The sequence below is a fragment of the Tinamus guttatus genome, unplaced genomic scaffold (assembly GCF_059628265.1).
Source record: "Tinamus guttatus ecotype Peru unplaced genomic scaffold, ASM5962826v1 Tinamus_guttatus_pri_ptg000490l, whole genome shotgun sequence".
In the NCBI taxonomy this organism is placed as follows: domain Eukaryota; kingdom Metazoa; phylum Chordata; class Aves; order Tinamiformes; family Tinamidae; genus Tinamus; species Tinamus guttatus.
In genome coordinates, this window is record NW_028289024.1 from 154222 (window position 1) to 181817 (window position 27596).

The following is a 27596-nucleotide window of genomic DNA, read 5'->3' on the forward strand; positions in this document are numbered from 1 at the left end:
GGGCTGCTGAGACCCCCCTGTTCTCGTGACATGTGGGAATTGAGCTGCTGAGAGCCCCTGTACTCGTGACACCTGGGTATGGGGCTGCTGAGACCCTCCTATGCTCGTGACATGTGCGAAGGGGGTGCTGAGACCCCCCCGTGCTCGTGACGTGGAAAGGCGCTGCAGAGAGCTGAGGCCTGCCCTGCTCGTGACACAGATGAGCACCCCCACGCTGGTGGTGTGCGGCGATGGGATAACGGCTGCCGAGACCCCCCCACGCTGGGGCCACGCAGGGATGCCCAGGGCTGAGTCCCACCCCGCTCGTGACACGTGTGCCCAGACACATAACTATATATATATATATATATATTTCTTTCTGTAAAAGAGCTATAAACGGATAGAAAAACCAGTGTGCGGGGCGGGAAGGGGCCGGCCGGCTCCCGGCCCGCCGGCGCGGCGCTCCCGGGACGCCCCTTCCGCGGCTCCGGGGCGCCGTAGTGCAAGAGGGGGCGGCCGCGCGGCCCCCGGCGCGGCGGGCGCCACGTGCGGGCGCTACGTGCGGGCGCCCTCGCCGCCGTTGTACTCGGTCTCGCCCGCCGACACCTGCGAGATGCGGCGCGTGGAGCGCCACAGGCGCCGCGAGAACTGGCCCGTCCGCACCTGCGGCGGGAGGGAGGGAGTCAGCGCCCGCGCGGCCCCCGCTGGCCCCGGCCCCGGCCCCGTCTGCACCCCCCGATCTGAAGTGGCAGCCCCAGCCCTCTCCCTGTCTGCGTCTGCCTCTTCTTTCCCTCTCCATCCTCTTCCTCATCCCCTTCCCCATCTCCATTCTCTTCCTTTTCCCACCCCCCATCTTCATCCTCTTCCCCCTTCCCCATCTCCATTCTCTTTCCCCTTCCCCTTCCCCATCTCCATTCTCTTTCCCCTTCCCTTCCCCATCTCCATTCTCTTTCCCCTTCCCCTTCCCCATCTCCATTCTCTTTCCCCTTCCCCTTCCCCATCTGCATTCTCTTTCCCTTCCCCATCTGCATTCTCTTTCCCCTTCCCCATCTGCATTCTCTTTCCCCTTCCCCTTCCCCATCTGCATTCTCTTTCCCCTTCCCCTTCCCCATCTCCATTCTCTTTCCCCTTCCCCTTCCCCATCTCCATTCTCTTTCCCCTTCCCCTTCCCCATCTCCATTCTCTTTCCCCTTCCCCTTCCCCATCTCCATCTTCTTCCCCTTCCCCATCTCCATCCTCTTCCCCTTCCCCATCTCCATCCTCTTCCCCTTTCCCATCTCCATCCTCTTCCCCTTTCCCATCTCCATCCTCTTCCCCTTCCCCATCTCCATCCTCTTCCCCTTCCCCATCCTCTTCCCCTTCCCCATCTCCACCCTCTTCCTCCTTCCCTTCCCCATCTCCATCCTCTTCCCCTTCCCCATCTCCACCCTCTTCCTCCTTCCCTTCCCCATCTCCATCCTCTTCCCCTTTCCCATCTCCATCCTCTTCCCCTTTCCCATCTCCATCCTCTTCCCCTTTCCCATCTCCATCCTCTTCCCCTTTCCCATCTCCATCCTCTTCCCCTTTCCCATCTCCATCCTCTTCCCCTTCCCCATCTCCATCCTCTTCCCCTTCCCCATCCTCTTCCCCTTCCCCATCTCCACCCTCTTCCTCCTTCCCTTCCCCATCTCCATCCTCTTCCCCTTCCCCATCTCCATCCTCTTCCCCTTCCCCATCCTCTTCCCCTTCCCCATCCTCTTCCCCTTCCCCATCTCCACCCTCTTCCTCCTTCCCTTCCCCATCTCCATCCTCTTCCCCTTCCCCATCTCCATCCTCTTCCTCCTTCCCCATCTCCATCCTCTTCCCCTTCCCCATCCTCTTCCCCTTCCCCATCTCCACCCTCTTCCTCCTTCCCTTCCCCATCTCCATCCTCTTCCCCTTCCCCATCTCCATCCTCTTCCCCTTCCCCATCTCCATCCTCTTCCCCTTCCCCATCCTCTTCCCCTTCCCCATCTCCACCCTCTTCCTCCTTCCCTTCCCCATCTCCATCCTCTTCCCCTTCCCCATCTCCATCCTCTTCCCCTTCCCCATCTCCATCCTCTTCCCCTTCCCCATCCTCTTCCCCTTCCCCATCTCCACCCTCTTCCTCCTTCCCTTCCCCATCTCCATCCTCTTCCCCTTCCCCATCTCCATCCTCTTCCTCCTTCCCCATCTCCATCCTCTTTTCCCTCCCCTTCTGCCTCTCCATCCCCCTTCCCCACCCCATTCCCATGCCCATCCCCTTCCCTCTCCCCATCCCCATCCCCTTCCCCAAGCGCCTTCCCTTCTCTGCTCCCTTTCCACCCGTTTCCCCATCCTCATCCCCTCCCTGTCCCCTTCTGCATTTCCATCCCCATCTCAACAGCCACCCCTTTCCCCATCCCCATCACATCCCCCTCCTCTTCCTCATCCCATCCTCATCTCCAGCCCTTCGGTCTCCTCATCCTCCCCCCTAGTCCCATCCCATCCCCACCTGTTCCCAATCCCCATCCCCTCATTCCATCCATTCCCCATCCCCTCTGGTGGGACCACGGACCAGCCACACGCACAGAGGACAGCGACACACGACAGTGGCCACCACCACCGTCCCCCGGTCCCGCAGGCACCCGGAGCGCCGGGGCCGCGGTTACCTCCGCGGGCTGTCCTGCCCCCACCACGATGAGCTTCCCATCCTCCAGCCCCACCAGGATGTGGCTCTTCTCCTTGGTGACGGACACGCTGTGCACGGGGACCCGCATGGGCACGGGTGGCACCGCCGCCCGGAGGCTGCAAGGGGGACAGGACGGGCACGTCGCACCGCTCCGACGTCGCCCGCGTGTTGCCCGCGGATGAGACCGGAGCCGGGGCCGGCTCGAGCTCCCACCTCTGCAGGTCGCGGATCTCCAGGCCGCACTGCATGGTCCCCAGCACCACGAAGTCCTCCGTGACGCACATGGCCGTGACCTGCTCGTCCAGCGGGACGGAGGAGAGGTGCTTCCCGTTGACCGAGTAGAGGTGCAGGGCGAACTTGTCCTGGAGGAAAAGGAAACGGGGATGGGGCACCAGTGGGGATGAGGACCAAGGAGCAACGTGCGGGATGGCAGCAGGAGAAACCCCAAGCAGGACCAAGGCGCGATGGAGAAGGAGGACAAGGCTGCCACGGAGGTGGCGTCTGGCTGCAGCTTGGGAAGGAACTGGGGACACAACGCTGCCCTCTTTGGGGACAGGCCTTCCCCAGAGCGTGGTGACAACGGGCGCCTTTGGGGCAGAGGTTTTCCCTGGTCGAGGAGGACTCACCTTGAGGGAGGAGCGCTCGCCCACGGCGCTCTGGGCCACGATCTGGCCCTCCAGCCCCACGGCCAGGCTGGAGATGGTGACGGGCAGTGAGGTCTCGCTGGGCGGCCGCAGCGACTTCATGAAGAGGCCCCGGCGCACGGTGTGGATGATGATGGTGCCGTCCTGCCGAGGGGGACAACGTGGATCCGGCGCCTTCCCGGGGGAGGAAGAGCGGAGGAAGGAGCCGTGCTGCCCGCCCACAGCTCACCTTGGAGCCCGACACGGCCATGTCCAGCTCGGTGCTGATGGCCACGCACGTCACCTCGTCATCGTGGCCGTACAGGACCTGGACGGGTTTGGGAGCCAGGCCGCTGGAAAAGCCACCCTGGCCAAAGAGAGAAGACCTCAACAGTCTGTGTAAGGCACCGGAGCTGGCCAGGAGCCGCTTGGTGGCAGCAAGGGACCTTGAAGGGCTCTGGGGAGCAACCAGGTGAGGAGGAAGGAGAGGGGCCAGCGCAGGTACCTGCTGCAGGACCTGCCACACCATGCAGGTGGTGTCGCGGGAGCCAGAAATGAGGTAGATGCCGCACAGGTCGAGCGCCAGGCAGGTGACAACGTCTGCAGGGTCGGAGGGACCAAGGACGAGCCCTGAGCTCCATCCCAGCACGGCCGGGCACCTCGCGGGGTCTCCAGGACTGGAGAGGCCGCGGATGCGGCCCCGTCGCCCGCGCCGCCGTACCTATGTGCCGGGTGATGTGGCCAACCACCTTGCCCTTGGCCAGCGCGGTGACGCGGAGGCTGTTGTCCCAGTGGCCCCCGCTGAAGAGCAGCTTGCCGTCGGGGGACACGGCCAGCGTGCGGCACGACAGGTCCGCGCCGGGCGCGAAGGGGCCCTGCAGGAAGCGCTGGGTCCTGTGGGGAGGACAGCACCGGCGTCACCGCGGACCCGGGGCGCCCGCGGAGCCCGGCCGGAGTCACCCTGGGAAGGGATGAGGGGCCAACTCATCCCTTCGGTCAGGAGACAGGGAAATACAGTTCATTTAGGCAACAGGAGAGGACACATCGGATGCTGTTAGGGAAGCCTTGTACTCCATGTCTACCTTCCTTCAGTCCTTTATTCTCAATCACTCCCTCTGACCCCCAAATTAATTAACCCAGTTTTAGTGGCTGGAAAGGAGTGTGGAGGAACCAGCTCAAATACAGCCAGGAAGTTGGAGCTTTTCAAGCTTTTTAAAGGGATTTCAGTCCAAGCTTCCCTTCTAAGTACCTATCTGGACTAGCATGTTTTGCAAGGGTCTAAAATGATGTCCTTAACTTTTATAGGAGCTTTGCACAAAAAAAAAAAACCCACTTAGCTATCCAAGGAAACGGGCAAGAGAAAAAAAAACGCTCTAATTGAGATTGTTGGGCATCTGGGTGCTGGTGCTTGCTCCAGTGCCCACGCCGGGCACGCGTTGGACTCACTTGGTGTTGGAGACGGTGGGGTCTTTGGTGAAGCTGAAGTAGTTGGAGATGTTCTTGTCGTAGGGCAGCCAGTTGTGGGTCCCCAGCAAGCCGTTGGCGCTCACGGTGACCTGGGCAGAGGTGGAGATGGCACTTGTGTGGGATGGGGCTCCTGGCGCACCCGGGAGCGGGATCCGCAGCTCGGGCTGAGCCCCGCACTCACCAGGACGTCGGGGGATCCCTGAGTGATGAAAGAATGGGCCTGGTTCTTGGGGACCACGGCTTGCACCAAGGCCACTCCATCGCTGATGCCCTGCGGAGCAACCACAGCCGGTGGGTGCCCTCCTCGCTGCCTGCCCCCCAGCTCCCTCTTGCCACCCCACATTTCCCGGCACGGCCCTCACCTCCACAAAGAAGGACTTGAGCTGGTCGAGGTTCTCAAAGACGTTGGGCGAGTGGGTGTCGAGGCGGGCCAGGCGGCGGGCGGCGTTTTCGGCGGAGAGGCGCGCGGGATGGGGCTCCTGCCGGGCAGGAGGGCGCAGGGCCGTGAGGACCAGGGCATCCCGTGGCTCGGGATGGCCATCCGGATGCCCATCCTCCCCAGTGCTACCTTGAGCAGCTGGCAAGGCGTCTGCCCGAAGTTGCTGATGATGCCCTCCAGAGCCTTCCTCTGCGTCTCGTCGGCGATGGCGTCCAGGTCCACAGCCCCTGGGGATGGGGACGAGGATGAGGACGGGGATGGGGACACTGGTACGCGCGTGCCCGTGCCCTCCTCAGCCCTGCAACTCACCCTCGTAGGTGCAGTAGTAGAAGACGTTGAGGGCCTCCACGGCGGCCGGGCCCCGCTGCTTGTAGCCGAAGATGAGGTCGATCCACTCGTGCAGGTGGGCCGAGACGTACTCCGACTCCTGTGCAGAGACACGGCATCAAAGAGGGCTGTGCTGTCCCCCCTGCCCCAAATCCCAACGGATTCGGGAGGCCAGGGGGTGCTGGGAGGGGGCCGTCTCACCAGGGCTTTCCGGTGCTGGTAGATGAAGTCCTCTCGGGAGCGGGCCCAGCGCGGGAGCACCACGTCGCTCACCTTGTCGTTGGACATCTGCAGGCAGCCCAGGTCGAAGGCTGCAGGAAGAACCGACAGTGGTTGGAAAGGTTGGAAACCCGTGGTGATGGCACGGAGACGTCCTGCACGGGTCCCGGGGCCACCTCGCACCGTTCTGGTTCTCCAGGAACTCGGGGAAGTAGAAGAACTCAGGGATGAGCTCCTTGACGTCCACGGGGTTCTCCATGCGCGCTTGCCACGCCGCCGGCACCGAGTGGAACTGGCGGTCCGAGCAGTCGAACCTGGCGGCACGGGGAGGCCGTGGGCACCGGCGGGTCCCCGCGAGGCGCCCCGGGGCTCGCGGGGCCGCGCGGCGCTCACCGGCCGCTCTGCAGCTGGATGTGCAGCGTGGTGAAGGGCTCGGTGCGGATCAGGTAGTGCATGACGCCGGCGGCGTTGGAGTAGTGGGTGCCGTAGTGGAACTTGTCGATCATGCCCGTGGGGTCCTCGAAGCTCTCGTACCTGGGGGGCGATGCAAAGGGTCGAGCGGGGGCCGCGATGGGTGCCCCAAGCCTTCCCTCCTCCTCCGGTGGCGCTCACTTCTCCTTCACGTCCTTGGCGTGCCGCTCGTTGGCCACCCCAATGGGCTTGGACAGGTCTCGAAACACGTCCGGGTTGCTGAGGTCCAGCGTTTCCGAGACGTAGTCACGCAGGATCCAGGGGAACTGGAGAGCAGAGGGAATGTGGGTGACCATCCCGGCGAGCGCAGGGGGACCGGTGGTGGCCGAGGGTCCTTACCACGGGGTACTGCGAGAGGTCGTTGTACGTGCGCCCCGCGATGGTGTTCAGCTGCATGAGGTACTCGAAGTTGGAGATCTCCCGTAGAACCCATTTCTGGATCAAAAAGAGCAGGGCTGAGAGGCAAGGCGGGCATGGGAACCCCTGCGTTGCCCCGTGGGGACACCACATCCCACACTGTCCCCAGCCTCGCGCTGTGGGGCACAGGGCCACCCCTCCTCTTTGCACTGCTGCCGTTGTGGGGACACGGAGGTGATGCCGGTACCTGTGTGAGCCCCGAGGCCTTGAGCAGCTCCTGGGGCGAGCGGCTGCTGGAGTAGATGTGGTTGGGCGGGCGCAGGCCCAGGATGCTGGAGTACACCTTGTTCCTCACCTGGGGACGGAGGCGAGAGCGGGCAACGCTGCCGGTGCCGCGTCCCGCCGAGAGCCCGGCTCTCGCCGGGGTGGCCCTGGCGGCGCCCTCACCTTTTTCTTGAAGTTGACGAAGTAGTTGGCCTGGTCGATGAAGAAGAACTCGAGGGCCGAGCGGCGCAGGTTGTAGCGGCGCAGGTGGAGCTCGCGGAGGTGCGACAAGGGCCGCTTGAAGTCGTAGCCGATCCCTGCCCGGGGGAGAAGCACAAAACCACCCCGGGTTCACCACGCACCCCGTGTGCCCGGATGGGACAGGGCATGGAGACGTGGGGCCACCCAGGAGCTGGGACTTCACCCCATGGACTGACTCGGGAGCTAGGACAAGCCTGCTCCAAGCAGAGCCACCTCAAACAGGCCACCACCGCATGGAGATTGGGGATGGGGGGCTTCACTGCCTTGCTGGAGGAATCCGCACCCATCCCCATGTGTCCCGACATTTCTGGGAGCAGCTGGTGGAGATTTGGACTCTTGTGACCCGGCCCCGGTACCTTCCTCTGTCTCCTCCTTCTCGCTGCTGCCGTCGTAGAAGTAGATGTGTTGAGTGGTGACCTCCAAGCGGCCAGTGATGACGGCCACCGTCGTGATGAGCTCGCAGTCCTCCGAGATCACCAGCTTCTCCCGCTGGCTCTGCTCCTTGGGCTCGCTCCTGGGTGACATGGGGTGACCACAGGGGTGACCACAGGTGACCAAAGGCGGGTCCCAACCATGACCCACCAGCACCCCGAAGCTCCAGGAGGTCAGAGGTAAAGGACGTGACCATCCCCGAGATGATGACACGGTCCAAAAACCACGTTCCAAAAACTGCAGCAGGGGACAGAGACACTCACTGGCTTTCCAGGACGGGGAGATCCTCTTCGGCCAGCTGGTCGTCCTTCAGCTCGCTCACCTTGGCCTCCTTGGCCACGGCGAGCGGGAGGGACTCGGCGGGGTTGTGGAGGTGATCGGCTCCTGCAACGAGCTGAGCTCAGCCCCATGCTGGCCACATCGCCGTCCCCCACGAGGCCCTGTCCCCACGTGCCTCCCTCACCCAGGTTGTCCCGTAGGGCGCTGGCCTCCAGGTGCTGGTCAAAACTGAGGTTGGGCACCAGCTTCAGCCGCATGCGCGAGTAGGTCTCGGCGCTGGAGAGCTTCCAGCGGGTCTCCGGTGGGTTCCTGCGGGAGCAGAGCGGGATGAGCCGGGACAGCGCGCGGGGATGGCGCGTGGGGACGGCGGGCGCTCACCGGTCGGCCCACGCCGAGCGCGGCGAGGCCAGCAGGCGCCGCAGGCTGCGCCACTGCTTGAGCACGGTGCTGTGGTGGTTGGCGGCCTGCTTGAGGACGTTGGCGTGACGGGTGTTCTCGGCCTTGGCGCGCTTGGCCGACGGCTCCAGGACCAGCTCCTGCGGAGGGAGCGGCGAGGGTGAGACGCGCGGGGCCGGGCCAGCCGTGAGCGCGGCGCCGGGTCGCCCGCGGCACCTGGAAGAGCTGCCGGCTCGCCGTCCTGTCGCGCTCGCGCCGCTGCGCGCTACTCATCATGGCGTCGTAGCAGGCGTTCCAGAAGTTGGACATGTGGTCGTGGCTCTTGGCGAACGTGTCCATCTCGAACTGGGCCATGGTGGGCTGCACCTGCGGGGCGAGCGGGGACGGAAGCGGAGGTGCCCCCGGGGCGTTCAGCGAGGCGCCCGTGACACCCCTTCCCCAGCGTCCCCGGGGCACCCACGTGCTTCTCGATGAAGCCCCTCCACTCGGCGGTCGCGCAGAAGAGCTGGAAGTCCTCGTAGAAAGTGGGGCTGCCGTTGGTGGGGGGCAGCGAGGGCAAGAAGTGCTGCAGCTGCAGGCTCTCGTAGCACTGGTCCATGAGCGTGCGGATGATGGGCACCAGCCAGGAGAAGACCTCCGACTTGGCGTCCAGCGAGCGCCGCAGCGGGGTCTCCAGCTTGCCCAGGAGGTAGCAGGCCACGTCCTTGCGGGGCGCCGAGGCCGTCTGCAGCAGGCTGTGCAGCTTCACGTAGGCCAGCGAGTGCAGCTGGGCAGGGGACACGAGCCAGGTGTCAGCACGGGACCGCCAATGCCACCCGGTGTCCCCGCTGCGTCCCTGCGCGGCGCACCTGAGGGTCCTGCAGCATGATGTAGCCCACGAGGATGCGCAGGCCCGTCTGGGCCATCTCCTTGAGGTCGGAGGTGCCGTTGGCCAGGTGGTACCACACACCCAGCTTGTCCAGCAGGCTGCTCACCCCCTCGTAGATCTGGAGGGGACACAGGGACGGGCAGGATGAGTCCCTGGCCACCCCAGGTAGGTGCGGGCCTCTCCCAATCGCCCACTGGCCTCCTCCAGCAGCCGGGAGCCCTGTTTTGCTTGGAGCAGGTTAGGGTTAGGATTTAGGGTTAGGGTTCAGGTTAGGAGTTAAAATTTGTGTTGGGGTTAGGGCTTAGGGTTTAGAGTTAGACCTCAGGGTTGGGGTTAGGGTTTAGATTTAGGTTTAAGAGGTAGGATTTAGGATTAGCTTGGGTTTAGGGTCTGGAGTTCAGGAGTAGGAATAGGGTTTAGAGTTGGGGTTTAGGTTAGGGCTTAACATTATGGGTTTAGGGTTACGTTTAGGGTTAGGCTTAGAGTTCTGGGTTATGGTCAGAGATAGGACCACGTCCTGGGCTGGGTCACCTTCTCGCTCCACAGGGCCTGGTTGTTGTGTCCCTCGGAGAACAAGAAGTCCTGGAGCAGCCGCAGCAGCTTGAGGGCGTTCTGGGTGAGGCTGGGCAGGGCGGCCGGCGACGATTCCTTCAGGTCCGTGAACGCCGACTCCAGCATCATCTCCAGGAGGCTGGGGGAGAATCATAGAATGCTTAAGGTTGGAAGGGACCTCTAGAGATCATCTAGTCCAACCCCCCTGCACACGCAGGGTCACCTAGAGCACGTGGCACAGGACTGCGTCCAAGCGGGTTTTGAAGATCTCCAGAGAAGGAGACTCCACAACCTCTCTGGGCAGCCTGTTCCAGTGCTCTGGCACCCTCACTGGCAAGAAATTTTTCCTTAAGTTCCTGTGGAACTTTTGGTGCTTCAGTTTGTGGCCATTTCCTCTAGTTCTGTCAGTGGCCACCAATGAAAAGAGGCCGGCCCCATCCTCCTCACTGCCTCCCTTGAGGTACTTCTAGACACTGCTCAGGTCCCCTCTCAGCCTTCTCTTCCCTAGGCTGAACAGGCCCAGCTCCCTCAGCCTCTCCTCACAGGGCAGATGTTCCAGGCCCCTGATCATCCTCGTAGCCCTGCGCTGGCCTCTCTCCAGCAGCTCCACATCCCTCTTGTCCTGTGGGGCCCAGAACTGGACACAATACTCCAGATGTGGCCTCACCAGGGCTGAGTAGAGGGGCAGGATCCCCTCCTTCGACCTGCTGGAGATGCTCTTCTTAATGCACCCCAGGATCCCATTGGCCTTCTTGGCCACGAGGCCACACTGCTGCCTCATGGTCACCTTGTCAGAGAGATGGAGGCCCACCACCATGGCCCAGGCCAAGGGGACTCTGTCTCCTTCCTCACCCCCATCCAGCTCTTCCTACAGGGAGCAGCATCGTCCCCCTGGCTGGTGGTGTGGGATGGCGCCTGGTGGCCGCTCACCTGCGCTTGATCTCGTCGGGGGGCCGCACCAGCTCGCAGGCTGTGCCCAGCTTGGTGAGCACCGAGAAGACCTGGCCGCGCTCCTTCCAGGCCGCGTCGTCCCAGCCCTCCACCCCGCGCCACGTCACCGAGAAGATGATGTTGGTCAGCAGGTTGCACAGCTCCTCCTCGGGCATTTGCTGACGGCAAAGAGAGAGTGAAGCCAAGGAGCCAAGACTGAGCTTGGCCGTTGACATGGTGGGGAGCAGATCTCCAGGTCCTGGTGGGACATTTTGGGCCGCCCCATGGGGGTGACTTACCTGGGGGTTGCTGGTGTTGGAGATGTTGTCACAAGGCAGTGTGTCCTGGTAGCTGCTTTCATCAAGGACATTGGAGAGACTCGAGCTCTTGCGAGCTCGCAGCCCCGGAAAGGGCTTGAAGGTCTCCAGAGGGGATGGGGTGCCGGGGCCGCTGGCCGGGGTCCGGTTCCCGCTCTCCGCCGTGGCAATGGAGCTGGTGCTGGCCAGGTCCAGCCCCAGGTCGAACGGAGAGGTGGAGAAGGGCGAGAGCGGCTGGTAGACGCCATCAAAGGGGAGGCTGTCCCCAGTGGGACCTTCCCCGTGGTCGCCGGGGTTGGAGGAAGAGCGGCTGGCCCGGTCTGAGGAGTCGAAGGACTTGAAGTTGTAGGAATGGAAGGACTTGGTGCGGCCGGTTGGGGAGATGGAGTGGTCAGAGAAGCCCTCCGAGAGCTCGTGGTCCGAGGCCTCGTAGCCCAGCGGCAGGAAGACATCCAGCTCCTGCAGGTCGGTGGGCGGCGGGCTGGCGTCTCCCGGCGCCTCCTTGCTGGCCTCCTTGCCGGGGCAGTCTGGATGCTGGAGGAGCTCGAGGCAGCCGCCGTTGCCCGAGATGCTGAGGCTGTGCTGGCGGGACTCGTAGGACTCCTTGACGTAGAGCTTGGTGAGCGTGTCCTGCCAGCCCGCCAGCTTCGCCAGCTGCTTCACCATGTCGTGCTGGGAGTAGATCAAGTGGAAGAGCTGCGAGAGAGAAAGCAGCCAACGTCACCGAGGCAGCCCCTTGGGGACAAGGGACCCTCTGAGGGATGGCAGGCGCCTGCCTGGCACCCATGGGCTCCGCTCACCTTACGGCAGATATCGAGCCGGACGGTCAGCTCGGCGCGGTGGGACAGGTAAACCACGGCCACCAGGTCCTTGTAGTTGGGGGGATCTGTGGGTGAGAATAGAGCGTGGTGGTGGGTCCTCCTGTCCTCCAAAAGCCACCACAAAGACCCGGCACCAGCCCTAAGATTGCCTGAGCATTTTCAGCAGCTGCAAGTGTGGACCCACAGCGACCACCCCACCATGGATGGTGCAGGGGGGCTAGAAACAGGGTGTTTGCTGCAGTATGTGGTACCTGCGCCAAGGACCTGCTCTGAGAGGCAGCGGAAGAGCAGCACGGAGCTGGGGACATCACTGAGGTAGGCGATGAGCCCCTGGTAGCCAATGTCCTTCAGCTTCAGGCGGTTCTTGCTGCGCTCGGGGACCTTCTCGTACTTGAGCATCTTGTAGAGGATCTGGAGAGGTGGAGAAGGGTGGAACAGTGTGAAATCCCACCGGCGTGGAGCCCCCAGCTGCCACGGAGGCCCCGGCTCACCTTGAAGACCCTTTCTCGCACTTCATCCGAGAACTTCTTCTGCACCAGCAGCGAGAAGAGGACCTCCACGTTGCCCGGCTCGAAGAGGAAGGCGAAGAGCTGCTCCTGGGCCGGCGACCCCTTCAGCAGGCTGTGGATCACCTCCAGGGCCCCGCACACCTGTGGGCAACGGGGCCGGCTGCACATCTCCTTCGCACACTGGGACAGCGGCCAGGGCATGACCACACGGTGCCAGCCTGGCATCTCGGCTGCTTTGGTCCAGACAGGCTCGAGCGCAGCTCACGCTGCTGTGGGGCTGGAGAGGTGGCTCTGGCCCAGCTGTGCAGTGAGCCCGTCGGTTCTCTGCCTGCCCTGCCGGTTGGGGTTTTAATCCCCTCCTGCCTGACCAAGAGAACCCACGGGCTTGGCGGGGTGCTGTACCTGCTGCTCGTCCTGCGCTGCGACCACGTAGCTCAGCAAGCTCTGCATCTCCTCCGCAGAGAAGCTCCTGCAGAAGAAGTCCTTCACCAGGCTGAAGAGGGACGTCTGCACCGTCTTGACGTTGTCGGACGCCGTGGGCTTCTCCTTGGGGGTGCTGGGGGCGAGACACGCTGGCGCTGGGCATGGGCACAGCCACCCACCCCTTCCTCAGGTCCCTCCTTCCAGGCTCTTGGGACTGTCACCTGGGGCCAGCAGGATCCCAAATCCCAAAACTATGATTTTTGGAGCAGATGGGTTGCTTGGCGTGTTAGGTGCTGAGCAGGAATTAGGGACGGGCTTGGCGCTACGGTGGGTTCAAGATCCTACACCTGCCTCTGCTGCCCCGTGGAGGCTGGAGAACCCAAAGCGCCCAACCCCTCGCTCACCCGTAGTATGTCCGGATGGAGTCCAGCACGTACTGCACGCCGTATTTCTTGCGGATGCGCTGCTTGTGGTCCTTGACGATGTTGGCCAGGTACTGGATGTGACCTGTGGAGCAGAGCCCATGCCACGGGTCGGGCGGGTGGCCCGGGGAAGCCAGTGGGTGCCCGCGGCAGCCTCTCACCTAAGCGCACGGCGAAGTCGCTGTTGCTCCAGATGCGGAAATCGAAGAGGAGGTGCTGGTAGAGCAGGTGGAGCAGGAGGCCGCTGCCCTCGGAGGCCACCTGCTCCATGAGCATCTGCGAGGCCATCAGCAGGCTCATGTCCAGCCGCGGGCTGGGGACCTGCGGGTGGAGAGGGAAGAGGCTGCAGCCCGGCCGCGGCGCCGCGGGGCATCGCGCCGCCCGGCCCCACGCACCTTCTGCAGCAGCGCCCCGATGATGGCCGGCCCGTGGCACTGCACCAGGCTCTCCTGGTTCACCGGGTGGTTCTGGATGAAGTTCTTCACCAGCAGCAGGAAGGCGGCCACGCTGTTCCTCTCCAGACGGCTCTCTGCAAGGCACAGCAGGAGGGAAAAATCCTGCAGGGAGCTGCAAAGGCAGCAGTGCTGAGCACGTCCTCGTGCAGCGCGTCCCCATGACCCCAGATGTTGTTCGGGATTTGGCTACATTTTACAAGGAACTGCACCTTCCATCCTCTCTTTCTGCTTCTTCACCTATTCATAGAATCCTAGAATGCTTAAGGTTGGCAGGGACCTCTCAAGGCCATCTAGTCCAACCCCTGCACACGCAGGGTCACCTAGAGCACGTGGCACAGGGCTGCGTCCAAGCGGGTTTGAAGATCTCCAGAGAAGGAGACTCCACAACCTCTCTGGGCAGCCTGTTCCAGTGCTCTGGCACCCTCACTGTCAAGAAATTTTTCCTTAAGTTCCTGTGGAACTTTTGGTGTTTCAGTTTGTGGCCATTACCTCTAGTTCTGTCGGTGGCCACCAGTGAAAAGAGGCCGGCCCATCCTCCTCACTGCCTCCCTTGAGGTACTTCTAGACACTGCTCAGTTCCCCTCTCAGCCTTCTCTTCTCCAGCTGAACAGGCCCAGCTCCCTCAGCCTCTCCTCATAGGGCAGATGTTCCAGGCCCCTCTAATTTGGCCAGAAACCCCCAAATTTCTCCTATGACAGCAAAGGTGCGCGCATGAGCCCAACCTTGCTAAAAGACACCAGAGACTCCACACACAGGTGAACAGGAGGAAAGCAGGCCCTGCTTGCTTGGGGCTAACTTGTGCAGGCCAACATGGGAGACGCTGGCAAGGGGCTCACCTGAGGACTTGCCCAGCGGGATGAGCAGGCCCTGGGCGCTCCTGCAGGACGTCAGCTCGGGACCCACCAGCTCGTTGGCCTCCGGCTCGTCCCCGGCCTCCTCCGGCTCGGCCGCCACTCGCTCGAGCAGCGGCAGCAGCACGCCCATGCCGCCCACGCAGTTCACCACGTCCTGCGGGAGGGAGGACGGCGACGGGCCCCGCTTGGCCTTCGGCCTCACGCCAGGAGGACGTTGCGCAGATGTCGGGAGATGAGGAGCCACCAAGCCCACCTTGGGTCCCGCAGCCAGCAAAGGCCCTGACCAACCTTCTGTGATGGACACGCAGCAGGTACCCCCAAACCACCCATTTCCCTGCCCATCTACAGCCCAGGAACCCTCCCCAAGATGCAGCTGGGGGAGCCCCCATCACACACGCAGCAGAGGTGGCCCCGGTGCTACCTTGACGTCCCAGTTGACCACGCGGTGCCCCGTGAGCCGCCCGTCGAAGCCGTGGTTGGGAGAGAGGTCCAGGCAGATGTTGTTCCTGCAGGCCTGCGAGAGGCCGGGGCCGCCCCGTGAGGGGACGCGCGGGGACGCCGGCCGGCGCCGCGGTCCCGCCGCGCGCGCCCCTCACCTGCGGCGTGTAGTAGAGCAGCAGCTTGCTGCCCAGCTCCCCCAGGTCACCCTCCAGCTTCAGCGGCGACGCCACGTTGGGTCCTGGTGGGGCAGGAGAGCATCCGTGGGGCGGCCCGGCGAGCCCCGGCGCTGCCACGGCCCGTCGCGCCCCACGTACCGGCGGCGAAGAGCGCCTTGACCTGCGCCTGCTGCAGGGCTTCGTAGAAGATGGCCACGGAGCCCAGGTGGCCCTCGAGGGACGTGGGGGTGCCCCACTCGGTGTCCTGGCTGCCGGCGGCCGCCGTGGCCACGACGCCCTCGGTGGGCGGCTGCACGGGCGTCCAGGCGCGGGCGCCCAGCGAGGCGGGGAAGGACTGCGAGCGGCAGAGCGCGGGGTGCGGCGCGAAGGGCAGCTCGGGCGCGTGGCACGGCGGCGGGCGCGTGTTGCTGCTGGTCGTTGTGGTGGTCCGGTGCCCCGCGGAGCCGATGCAGCACGAGGTGAAGGACTGTGCGAGGGGGAAGGTGACGCGAGTGGGGATGGCGGCGGCGGCGCGCGGCCAGGTCGCCCCGCGCGCCGCGCGCTCACCTCGTGCAGAGAGGGGAAGCGCAGCTGGGCCGTCTTGCGCAGGTGCCCGTCCGCGTAGATGTTGAGCACATTGTGGCCGAAGGGCCGGCGGCCAGCGACGTGCACCACGTCGACGCAGTGCTGCGGGCACGGGTGGACCGTGAGCTGGTGGATGCAGCTGCTGCGCCGCGCTCACCCAGGCTGAGTTGGGTTGGTTGGTTGGATGTTGGGGTGGTTGCTTGGATGTTGGGCTGGCTTGGTTGGAGGTTGGGGTGCTTGGAGTTTGGGTTGGTTGCATGTTGGGGTGGTTGGATGGATGTCGGGGCGCTTGGAGGTTGGGTTGGATGGATGTTGGGGCGCTTGGAGGTTGGGTTGGTTGGATGGATGTCGGGGTGGTTGCAGGTTGGGTTGGTTGGATGGAGGTTGGAGTGGCTGAAGGTTGAGTTGGTGGTTGGATGGATGTCGGGGTGGTTGGAGGTTGGGGTGGTTGGATGGAGATTGGGGTGGTTGGATGAAGGTTGGGGTGGCTGGAGGTTGGGTTGGTTGGTTGGATGGATGTCGGGGGGGTTGGAGGTTGGGGTGGTTGGATGGAGGTTGGGGTGGTTGGTTGGAGGTTGGGGTGGTTGGTTGGAGGTTGGGGTGGCTGGATGAAGGTTGGGGTGGCTGGAGGTTGGGTTGGTTGGTTGGATGGATGTCGGGGGGGTTGGAGGTTGGGGTGGTTGGATGGAGGTTGGGGTGGTTGGTTGGAGGTTGGGGTGGCTGGAGGTTGGGGTGGCTGGATGAAGGTTGGGGTGGCTGGAGGTTGGGTTGGTTGGTTGGATGGATGTCGGGGCGGTTGGAGGTTGGGGTGGTTGGATGGAGGTTGGGGTGGTTGGTTGGAGGTTGGGGTGGCTGGAGGTTGGGGTGGCTGGATGAAGGTTGGGGTGGCTGGAGGTTGGGTTGGTTGGTTGGATGGATGTCGGGGCGGTTGGAGGTTGGGGTGGTTGGATGGAGGTTGGGGTGGTTGGATGGATGGATGTCCGGGCGGTTGGAGGTTGGGTTGGTTGGATGGGGGTTGGGTTGGTTGGATGGGGGTTGGCTGGTTGGAGGTTGGGTTGGTTGGATGGGGGTTGGGTTGGCTGAAGGCAGCGCCCGCTCGCTGCGCTCACCCAAGCTGAGTCGCTGAAGGTGAACTCGGGCAGCGCCACCGTCATGTAGTCGCGCTTGGTGCACACGGCCACCACCAGCACGCCGGCAGCGGTGAAGAACGCCTCGAAGCCCGTGCCGCTGGCCGTGAAGAAGCTGCAGGACGAGGGGGAGCCACCATCCTCATCCTCATCCGCCCTCAGAACACGCCGTGGTGGCCCGCGCCGCGCCACCGTCCCCACCTGTAGAGCTGCCTCCTCTTGGGCGGGCGCCGCTCGGTCTCCTCGCTGAGACAGAGCCAGGCGTGGAAGGCGAAGGAGCTCCCGGGCCACTTCTGGATGGCGGGCACCATGATGCCGGCCATGCTGGGCGTGAGGTCGAAGGAGCGCAGCGCGCGCGGCGGCCCCTCGGCCCGCGCCATGGCCGAGAGCGCGCGGATGACGGCGGCGGCGGCGCCGCGCTCGTCCCGCGGCAGCCGCAGCAGCTGCCGCAGCTCGGCGGGCCGCAGCGAGAGGCCGCCCAGCGCCTGCAGCAGCTCGAGCAGGTGCTGGGCGCAGGCCGGGGCCGGCGCGGCCGCCAGCGCCGCCAGCAGCCGGGCCACCATGCCCGCCTTGACGCAGGCGAGGCGGCTGGGCAGCGACGCGGCGCACAGGCGGCGCAGGCGGCCCGCCACCAGCGCCTGCAGCTCCGGCGACGCCAGCTCCGGCAGCCACGTCACCAGCACCAGCAGCGGCTGCTCGTTGCGGATGGCGCGCGCCGGGAAGGCCTCGTGGTCGCCTTCCACCGCCTGGAGAGACCGCGCAGGCGTCGGCGCCGTGCGGGAGGACGGAGGCTGGGGACGCGGCCAAGCGCGCGCATTGGCCTCACCATATCGAGGAGCTCGCGCAGCAGCCGCTGGCTGGGCTGGCCCTGGCTCTTGAGCACTTCGTAGAGGTGCGAGTAGCCGATGCGCTCCTTGAAGACCTCCTGCGGGCGAGCGGCGGGCTCCCTTGCAGCGGCCTCCGCCCGCGCCGGAGGCTGCCTCCCTCACGGAGGCAACGCGTCCGCGCTCACCTTGGCTGATGGCGAGTCGCTCATGATGGAGGTGAGCACCGCGACGGCGTGTACCGCGACGGCCGCGCCGTCCGCGACCTGGGAGACACGGAGACGCGCTGCGGGATCCCGTTCCCCACACGGGAACCCGTAATTGGGCGGATTCGCCCCGTTTTTGCAGGCGGAGAGTGCCGTACCTCCGATGGCTGCTCCGGCGCCGAGAGCTCGCCCTCGTGGCCACCTGCCTCCTGCTTGTTGCCGAGGTAGAGCTGTGGGAAACGGCGTGGGGAGAGCAGTTCCCAAAGCAGCGAGACAGCAGGAGAGAGGAAGGGGAGTGGGATGAGCATCCAACTGCTCGGGAGCATCCCCAAAGCAAAGGGGAAAGCAAGGATGGCACCCGGGGCCGGCCACGCTGGCAAGGGGGGTTAAAGCTGCTCTTTTTGGGAGAGGAGGCGCCGGCAGCGATACCTTGCTGTTCTGGATGAGGCGGATGATGTGCTCGAAGCAGTTGTTGCTGAGGAAGACGGCTTGCAGCACGGGGCGGTCGTCGCAGCGCAGCATGGCGGGGATGGCGTCTGCGGCGGCGGCGGCGCCGTGAGCCCCGCGCCCGTCCCCGCGTCCCCGCGTCCCCGCGTCCCCGACCTACCCAGCATGTGCACGCGGCGGGCGAGGAGCGCGGCGGCGCGGCGCGGGCAGGCGGCCGGCTGCTCGGCGTTGAGCACGGTGAAGTAGCCGTGGAGGAGGGCGCGCAGCGGGCCGGGCCGCGCTGCGCCGTGCAGCACGTGCACGGCGGCCACGGCGGCGCGCAGCGCCAGCGCCAGCAGCCGCGGGCACGCCGGGGCCCCCGCGCCCCAGCGCCGCAGCACCTGCAGCAGCACCTCCACCGAGGACGGCGTCACGGCCGCCAGCGCGTTGCGCTGCGGGGGAGCGGGACGGAGGGGTCTTTACACTGCCCCGGCACCCCAAAACCCCGCGTTTCGGCCCAAGATGCTCCCACGAGCTCCCCGCGCGCTGCGGGTGCAAAGCAAACTGCAGCGCGCGTTGGAGCGGCTCGCTCCGAGCTTTCTTCAACACTGAGCTAATTCCAGCGTGTTTTTGCTCAGTGCTGATTCAGGAAGCCACTCGGAGCAGCGATGCTGGAGCGTAACCGGGAGCCTTTTCCCCAAGAGCGTCTCAAACCGCTCCTGGTTTGAACCGCGGCCCTTTGCGGTGAATTTGGCCTCACATTTCCCACGCTGTTTGGGGTGGCTTTTGCAAAACCAATGGGTTGGTGCCCAGAGAGCATCTCCCACCCGACAGGGATTTGGAGCCTGAATTCCAGCCTCACAAAACGCTCCAAGACAAACAGACCCAGGTGAACGCAGCCGCCACGGCCCCTGCTGCTACCTTGTCTCCAGAGAGGATGGCTCCGAAAAGATGGATGAGCCGGAGCTGGAGCGCATCCGGGAGCTGCACGCTGGCTTGGAAACTCTCTGCGAGCACGGGAGAGGAGAGAGGGTAAGATGGGAAATAAAAGCCTGCTCTGGGGTCAGGTACCTACGCCTGGGCAATATACCTGTCCCTGGGGCCATATACCTGTCCCTGGGGCCATATACCTGTCCCTGGGGTCAGGTACCTATGCCTGGGCAATATACCTGTCCCTGGGGCCATATACCTGTCCCTGGGGCCATATAACTGCTCTGGGGTCAGGTACCTACGCCTGGGCAATATATCTGTCCCTGGGGCCATATAACTGCTCTGGGGTCAGGTACCTACACCTGGGCAATATATCTGTCCCTGGGGCCATATAACTGCTCTGGGGTCAGGTACCTACACCTGGGCAATATACCTGTCCCTGGAGCCACATACTCGCCCTTGGGGTCATATGCCTGTCCCTGGGGCTATATACCCATGCCTGGACAATATACCTGTCCCTGGGGCTATATGTCCATCCCTGGGTCCATATGCCTGTCCCTGGGGCCACATGCCCACGCCTGGACAATATACCCGTCCGTGGGGCCATATACCCACGCCTGGACAATATACCTGTCCCTGGGGCCATATGCCCATCCCTGGGGCCATATACCCACGTCTGGACAATATACCTGTCCCTGGGGCTATATGCCCGTTCCTGGGGCCACATGCCCATCCCTGGGGCCACATGCCCGTCCCTGGACAACATACCTGGCCCTGGGGCCATATACTTGCCCTTGGGGCCATATACCTTGGAACAAGGCGCCGAACTCGGGGGGCAGCACGGCAGGGGTGAACTTGTACTTGCTCTTCTCCGCCGCGCTGACCACTTCCCTGCAAGCAGAGGGGCCATGAGCAAGGCCCGGGGGCCACCCACGGGCGCCCATTCCCGCCGGCATCCCGGCGCATCCGTGCCCGCCGGCATCGGGTGCCGCTCACCCGCCCAGCTGCCGCCTCCACGTCTGGTAGGGGTCCAGCAGGCACTCGCAGAGGTGCAGCGCGTAGGTGACCGCGTTCTCCAGCGCCGGCACGGCGCCGGCCTCCGGGGCGCTTTGCAGCTGGGAAAAGGGAAAAGGGAAAAGCCCACGGCACGATGATGCTGCGGAGTCGGCACCCGGAGCATCCCGGGACGCGGCGCCTCCGCGCTCACCTTATGCGTGCAAGCGCGCAGCAGGGCCAGCACCTCCGGCATGAAGCCGGGCGTCTTGTCGCTCCGGACGTTTTCCAGGTTCCTGGATGACGGAAAGCAAAAGGGAGAGGAAAAAGGTGAGGGTGGTCAAAGGAGTCCCTAAAATCACCTCTTCCCGGGAAAGCTGGTGGCCTGGGCAATCCAGTGCTGGGGTTTGTCCTGGGTGTCCTCCTTCCTTCCAGCAGGAAGGAGGAAAACGGCTGCAGAGGTGCCTGATTTTTCCCAAACTAGACTTTTTGCAGGGATAAATCCCTCCCTGCTCCGGAGCTATCCCTCCCCGCTCTGGAGCTATCCCTGCCCGCTCCAGGGATCACCATCCCGGCCTTATCTCCGGCTCGCAGACACCCAGGGGAAGCGGAGGCGGGGTGGAAAACGCGGCTCCGCGCGGCCCCGGGCCAGCGGAAAAGGCGCCGCGGTGCCGTCGAAACCGCACGGAGCCGTTCCGCTCGCCGCCTCTTCCTGCCCGGATGGGGCGTCGTGGCGGGGATGGGGACACGGAGCGGCCCTACCTGGCGATGACGATGAAGAACTTGAGGAGCAGCAGGGCCTGGGCGAGCGGCGCGGCGGGCGCCTCGCCGCGGGCCACCTGCCCCGCGCACTGGCCCAGCTGCTGGCTCAGCACCTGCAGCACCTCCCGGGGCAGCAGCGGGATCTCCGCGGGAGGCTCCTCGGGCCTGCGGGCGGGCGGGAGCCGCGTGAGGACCGCGGTGGCATCATGGTGGCACCACGGTGGCACCGCGGTGGCGTCGCCGCGGCCGGGCTCACCTGCGCGGCTCCAGCGAGTGCACGGCGATGGCCTTCTCGAAGTGCATGACGAAGGCCTCCAGCCACTGCCGCAGGTAGCCCAGGTCCTTCTGCAGGGGGACGATGTGAGTGGCACCGGGGGGGTCCCCCCCTTGTCCCCACAGCCCCCAAAATGGGTACCCAGGGCTGGGGGTAGAGCATCCCCGGCGCCCCTGCCTGGCCAATCAGCATCTCCAGCATCCCCCTGTGCTGAGCTGTCGGCCAATGAGCACTTAGAGCATCCCCCTGCCGCGAGGCAGCGGCCAATGAACACCTAGAACACCCTCCTGCTGCGAGCTGCTGGCCAATCAGCACCCAGAGTAGCACACCGCTGAGTCCCCGGCCAATCAGCATGCAGAGCATCCCACCCTGCCTTGAACCAGCAGCCAATTGGCACCTAGAGCTGACCACCACTGAGCTGCCAGCCAATCAGCAGGCAGCATAGCTCACTGCCTCGAAAGCCCCCAGCCAATTGGCTCAGAGACCACCCTGCCCCCTATAGACAATGGCCAATCAGTGACAAGGGTGGCCCCTCCTCCTTCTCCCCTCAAAGCTGCTGGCCAATCAGCACCAAGCAACAGACCAACACCCCAAAACTTGGCCAATCAGCACACAGAGCAGCTTGAACCTCAGGAGTTGCTGGCCAATCAGCAAGCACAGCAGCCCAGCCCCTGGAGCCACTGACCAATCAAAAACCAGAGCAGTCCAACCCATGGAGCTGCTGACCAATCAGCACGCAGAGCAGCCTGCCCTGGGGAGCTGCTGACCAATCAGCCCCTGGAGCGGCTGTCCCAACAACCATCCCCAGCCAATCAGGGCACACCTGCGGCTACAGGCACCCGGCACCGTTTCACAACCGCAAGGCTGTGCCGGTGGCGCAACACCGTGATTCACACCCGGCCTCCGCTGCACGCACAGGCAGCCGCGACACCCCGCAGCCACCCGCAACAACCTGGGGTGGCCCGAAACACCCTCGGGTGACCCATGTCCCTGTGCACCCCCAGGTGACCCGCAACACCCCAGGGTGACCCACGTCCCTGTGCGCCCCCGGGGTTGACCTGCAACACCCCTAGGGTGACCTGTGTCCCTGTGCACCGCTGGGTGACCCAAAACACCCTGGAGTGACCCATGTCCCTGCGCACCGCCAGGTGACCTGCAACACCCCAAGGTGACCCACAACAACCTGGCGTGGCCCGAAACATCCTTGGGTGACCCATGTCTCTGTGCACCCCCGGGTGACCCGCAACACCCCAGGGTGACCCACAACAACCTGGGGTGGTCCAAAACACCCCCGGATGACCCATGTCCCTGTGCACCCCTGGGTGACCCGCAACACCCCAGGGTGACCCACAACCCCCCGGGCTCTCTTGCATCCTGGGGATTCCCACATCCCTGTGTGGCACCCGGGGGATTCCCTGTGCAGCCAAGCGGCACCCCGGCACATCCTGCACCCCCGGGGATTCCCGCATGCCCCTGCAGCACCCTAGGGTGTCCTGTGTCCCCAAGCGTCCCATGTGGCACCCTGGGGTGCCCGGTGTTCCCATGGAACACCCGGGAGCGTCCTGCATCCCTGCACATCACACCCGGCACCCTGGCACGTCCCACATCCCCGAGTGGCCCACGTGGCCCCCTGGGACATCCTGCGTCCCCATGCAGCACCCTGTGGCTTCCCGTGTCCCCAAGCACCCATGTGTCACCCTAGGGTGTCCCGTGTCCCTGTGGAGCACCCAGAAGCATCCTGCATCCCTGCACACCCCACGCGACTCCCTGGGACCTCCCACACCCCCGAGCGCCCCACGCGGCACCCTGGGACATCCTGTATCCCACTGCAGCACCCCAGGGCGTCCTGTGTCCCCGAGCGCCCCACGCGGCACCCTGGGACATCTTGTGTCCCAGTGCAGCACCCCAGGGCGTCCTGTGTCCCCGAGCGCCCCACGCGGCACCCTGGGACATCCTGTGTCCCACTGCAGCACTCCAGGGCGTCCTGTGTCCCCGAGCGCCCCACGCGGCACCCTGGGACATCCTGTGTCCCAGTACAGCACCCCAAGGTGTCCTGTGTTCCTGAGCGCCCCACGCGGCACCCTGGGATATCCTGTGTCCCAGTACAGCACCCCAAGGTGTCCTGTGTCCCCGAGCGCCCCACGCGGCACCCTGGGACATCCTGTGTCCCACTGCAGCACCCCAGGGCGTCCTGTGTCCCCGAGCGCCCCACGCGGCACCCCAGGGTGTCTTGCATCACCACGCAGCACTCTGGAGTGTCCCATGTCCCCCCCGTCCCCACGCAGCACCCTAGGGCGCCCCACATCCCCACAGGGCACCCTGGAGCATCCCTAAGCGGCACCGCAGGGTATCCCACATCCCCAAACACGCAGCACCCCGGGGTGTCCCTGCACAGCACCCCGGGGTGCCCCACATCCCTGTGCGGCACCCGAGGTACCCCAGGCCCCCGCAGGGACCGTCCCCTCTCCAGCAGCCCCCCAGCTCCGGAGGGGGACGCGGCCGCCCGTGTCCCCCCGGCTCCCGGCGCCGCCGTCCCCCCCGCGGTACCTGGCACCGCGGCGGCTCCATCGCCCCCCGCGGCAGGTGGCCCCCGGCCGAGACGGCCAACGGCTCCGCTTCCCGGAGCCGGCGCAGGGGAGGGGAAACGTGAGCGAGCGGCAAAACCGCGCGCGGGGAGGGCGACGCGGGGGGGGACTTGTTATTTTCTTTTTTTTTTTTTTTTTTCTTAAAAGGTCTTGTGCAAAATTAAGAAAAAAAACGAGTCAGGAAATGCCAAGTCACTCGAAGCCCCGACGACATTTCCTCCCGCGCCGCCGCGCGCGGGGCCGCGCGCTTCCGAGCCCGGCCGCGGCCCCCGGACCGGCCGTCCCGGCCTCGATCCGATGGAGCCCCCGGCCTCGAATGCGGCCCGGGAACCTGCAGAGCGGCTGCGTCTTCCCTATCTTCCCATGTGCTCCAAACTCAGTTCCTCATCCCAGCATTCCTATCTTCCCGTGCGCTTCCATCCCAGCAGCTCATCCCAATGGGATCCATTCCCGCAAGCTCGGAGCCTGGCGGCTCATCCCGGTGCCACTATCTTCCCATGTGCTCCAAACTCAGTTCCTCATCCCAGCATTCCTATCTTCCCGTGCGCTTCCATCCCAGCGGCTCATCCCAATGGGATCCATTCCTGCAAGCTCGGAGCCTGGCGGCTCATCCCGGTGCCACTATCTTCCCACGTGCTCCAAACTCAGTTCCTCATCCTGGCATTCCTGTCTTCCCATGTGCTTCCCAATGTGACCCATTCCCATAAGCTCGGAGCCTGGCGGCTCATCCCGGTGCCGCTATCTTCCCGCGCGCTCCGAACCCAGCGCTCATCCCAGCACCGCAGTTTTCCCGCTGCTTTCCCGCCTCATCCCAACGCCTCCGTCTTCCCGCGCGCTCCCAGCCCACCGGCCCATCCCAACGTCTCCCTGCACACTCGAAGCCTGGAGGCTCCTCCCGGTGCCACCGCCTTTCCCTGCTCTCCCGGGCCTCATCCCAATGGCACCACATTCCCAGGCGCTTCCAGCCCAGCCCATCTCCCCGCACGCTCCGAGCCCAGCGCCCACCCCGGCACCACCTTCTTCCCGCGCTCTCCGAGCCCGGAGTCCCATCCGGCGCCTTCCCGCGCGCTCCGATCCCGGCAGCCGGCGGCTCATCCCGGCGCCGGCCGCCCCGGGTGCCGGCCCAGCCGGCTCGCAGAGCCAGTTGGGCGGCTTCTGGGCTCGCCGGCGCGTTCCCGCGTGGGAACGGCCCTTTTATCCCGGCAGTCCTTCCGCGCCGGCGCTCTGGCGCGCTTCCCGGCACCGCCGGGGCTCGCGGGGCCTGGCGCCGGCCCCTGGAGCGCCGCTTCCGTAACGCCCGCCGGATCTCGGAAGAGGAGCGGGAGCTTTCGGTGCCACCACCGGTTTTCCGGCTCTTCAGGATGAGCCGGGGGATCCCGTGGTGTTCCTGGAGGGAGTCTGCTGGGACATCCCGGCCTCCTTGTTCAACTTGGTGCCAAACTGCCACCTGGGATGTGTCCAGGGTGTTGTACCCCCATGGGGGTCACCATGGAGGTGCCACCAAGGGACAACCCTCACTGCCACCAGTGGGACAATCCTTGACACCCGGGAGCCCTGGAGACGCATATCCATGGGGATCATCATGGAGATCCCACCAAGGGACAATCCTTGCTGCCTGGGATAACCCCTGGGAGATGCATATCCATGGGGATCATCATGGAGATCCCACCAAGGGACAACCCTTGCTGCCCGGGATAACCCCTGGGAGACGCATATCCATGGGGATCATCATGGAGATCCCACCAAGGGACAACCCTTGCTGCCCGGGATAACCCCTGGGAGACGCGTATCCATGGGGATCATCATGGAGATCCCACCAAGGGACAACCCTTGCTGCCCGGGATAACCCCTGGGAGACGCATATCCATGGGGATCATCATGGAGATCCCACCAAGGGACAACCCTTGCTGCCCGGGATAACCCCTGGGAGATGCACATCCATGGGGATCATCATGGAGATCCCACCAAGGGACAACCCTTGCTGCCTGGGATGAGCCCTGGGAGATGCATATCCATGGGGATCATCATGGAGATCCCACCAAAGGACAACCCTTGCTGCCCGGGATGAGCCCTGGACACACACATCCATAGGGAACATGATGGAGTTCCCAGCAGGACAACCCCTGGCTGAAGGGGACAGGGGTCCCTGACCCACGCACACATGCACATTTTGAGGACAGTCCTAGGCAGTTTGGGTCATTCCAGTCCCTTCCAGAGAACAGGGGGGAATTTGGGATCCAAACTGCACCAGGATGCACAGGGAACATGTGGGAGCGATTGGGGACAATGTGAAGTGTCACCCGGGAATCCTGCCCGGCAGAGACGGGATGCAGCGAGGGAACCGCCGCTCCGGCCGGCAAATGCCGCTCATCCCTGCGATGCCGTTTCCAAGGCTACGGAGCCTGGCACGTGCCTGGCGCTACCGCCGGAGCCGGGAAGGAGGAACGGAAAAAAATATAATCAGGGATCACCTTGAGCCGGGGGGAAAAGAAAACACAGGGAAAAGGCGGGGGGTGTTTTAACCCCTGGGCTGCCGGCCGTGCCGGGAAGCGACGCTCTCCGGAGCCGTGCCGGACGGGATCGCGTATCCCGGGATGCGGCACAGCCCACGGGAATCCCCTCCCCGGCTCCCCCAAATTGGGTTTTCCCGGGAAAGAGCCGGATTGCTGCCCGGCTGCCCAACGTGGAGCGGCCTCCGCCGCTCCCGGATCCGGGGAAGTTTGGGAGCGAGCGGCCGCTTCCCTCTCCGAACAAAGAGGGATCGCGGCGGCGGGGGGGACGCGGCGGCCGGATCCGGCCCGACGGGAGCGGGGAAGGAGGCGCTGGGGGCGGCCGGCGGTTTTGGGGCAGAAAGGGGCGTTTTGGGGCGGGAGGAGGGGCGGCCCGGGGGGCACCTGCTCCGGGTGCTGCCGCCGCGGCACCTGCTCCGGCCCGGAGCTTCCCGCCAGGGTGGGCTGTGCCGGGCCGTATTGGGCCATACCGGGCTATATTGTGCCATACTGGGCTATAACCATGCTATACTGTGCCATACCGGGCTATATTGTGCCATACTGGGCTGTGCTGTGCCAACTGGACTGTACTGTGCCATACCGGGCTATATTATGCCATACTGGGCTGTGCTGTGCCAACTGGACCGTACTGTGCCATACTGGGCCATATTGTGCCATACTAAGCTGGACCGTGCCATACCGGGCTATAACCATGCTATACTGCGCCATATCATACCAGACCGGGTTATAACCGCACCATACCGAGCTATAACACCCCCATACCATGCCATATTGTGCCACTACAGACCACAACCGTGCCGTAGTGGGCTATAACCGTGCCGTAGTGGGCTATGCTGTGCTATACTGTCCCATACCATAGGGCTATAGCCGTGCTATACAGTGCCATACCTGTGCCACACCGGGCTATACTGCTCCATACCGTGCCGCCCCATGCTATACCGGAGCCGCACCGTATCCTACCGTGCCGCCCCGTGCTATAGGGTGCCGGAGCGGTCCGTACGGCCCCGGTCCGGTCCGTAGGGGCTCACCTTGGCGAAGTAGAGCATCCAGAGCTCGTAGAGGCGCTCGCGGGAAGCCATGCTCCGCGCCCGGGGCCGCGCTCACGCGCCGCGCCGCTGCCGCCGCCGCGGGGCCATGGCCGGGAGGGTTCGGCCCGGTTCGGAACCGGTTCGGCCCCGGTTCGGCTCGGTTCGGCTGCGCCCCCAAGTGCGCCCGCTCGGGCTGGGCCTGGGCGGCGGCTCGGCTGTCCCCGGCTCGGCTCGCTTCGTCTCTATTCGGCTGGCCGCGGTTCGGTTCGGTTCGGTTCGGCTCCGCCCCCAGGTGCGCCCGCCCGGGCTCGGCCTGGGCGGCGGCTCGGCTGCTCGGGGCGCGGTTCTCCTCCTTTCGTTCCGGTTCGCCTCGTCTCGTCCCGGTCCGGTCCGCCCCGTCCCGTCCCGTCCCGTCCC

The 27596-nt window shown here is 64.9% G+C and overlaps 1 protein-coding gene across 1 annotated transcript; it reads right to left on the reverse strand.

Moving 5' to 3' along the window:
- Positions 1-494: 494 nt before the first annotated feature.
- NBEAL2 (neurobeachin like 2) lies at positions 495-27293 on the reverse strand. Its single transcript, XM_088533270.1, has 55 exons — positions 27180-27293; positions 21039-21127; positions 20783-20947; positions 20235-20316; positions 20024-20142; positions 19836-19918; positions 19019-19104; positions 18279-18549; positions 18101-18207; positions 17830-17901; positions 17654-17731; positions 17468-17566; positions 16843-17387; positions 16624-16756; positions 15497-15616; positions 15089-15416; positions 14930-15012; positions 14755-14847; positions 14316-14487; positions 13420-13553; positions 13186-13345; positions 13007-13109; positions 12582-12735; positions 12162-12320; positions 11922-12081; positions 11650-11735; positions 10832-11545; positions 10533-10711; positions 9582-9741; positions 9031-9168; positions 8643-8948; positions 8399-8548; positions 8165-8322; positions 7971-8095; positions 7771-7891; positions 7432-7589; positions 6998-7131; positions 6798-6905; positions 6533-6628; positions 6335-6459; positions 6116-6256; positions 5906-6036; positions 5705-5814; positions 5486-5603; positions 5306-5403; positions 5100-5216; positions 4919-5008; positions 4717-4826; positions 3992-4164; positions 3776-3870; positions 3521-3637; positions 3274-3435; positions 2861-3009; positions 2628-2763; positions 495-642 (listed from the first exon to the last, which is right to left on the reverse strand). Exons 1-55 carry the CDS (start codon positions 27228-27230, stop codon positions 535-537), a joined length of 8259 nt encoding a protein of 2752 aa, XP_088389396.1. The 5' UTR covers positions 27231-27293; the 3' UTR covers positions 495-534.
- Positions 27294-27596: the final 303 nt, after the last annotated feature.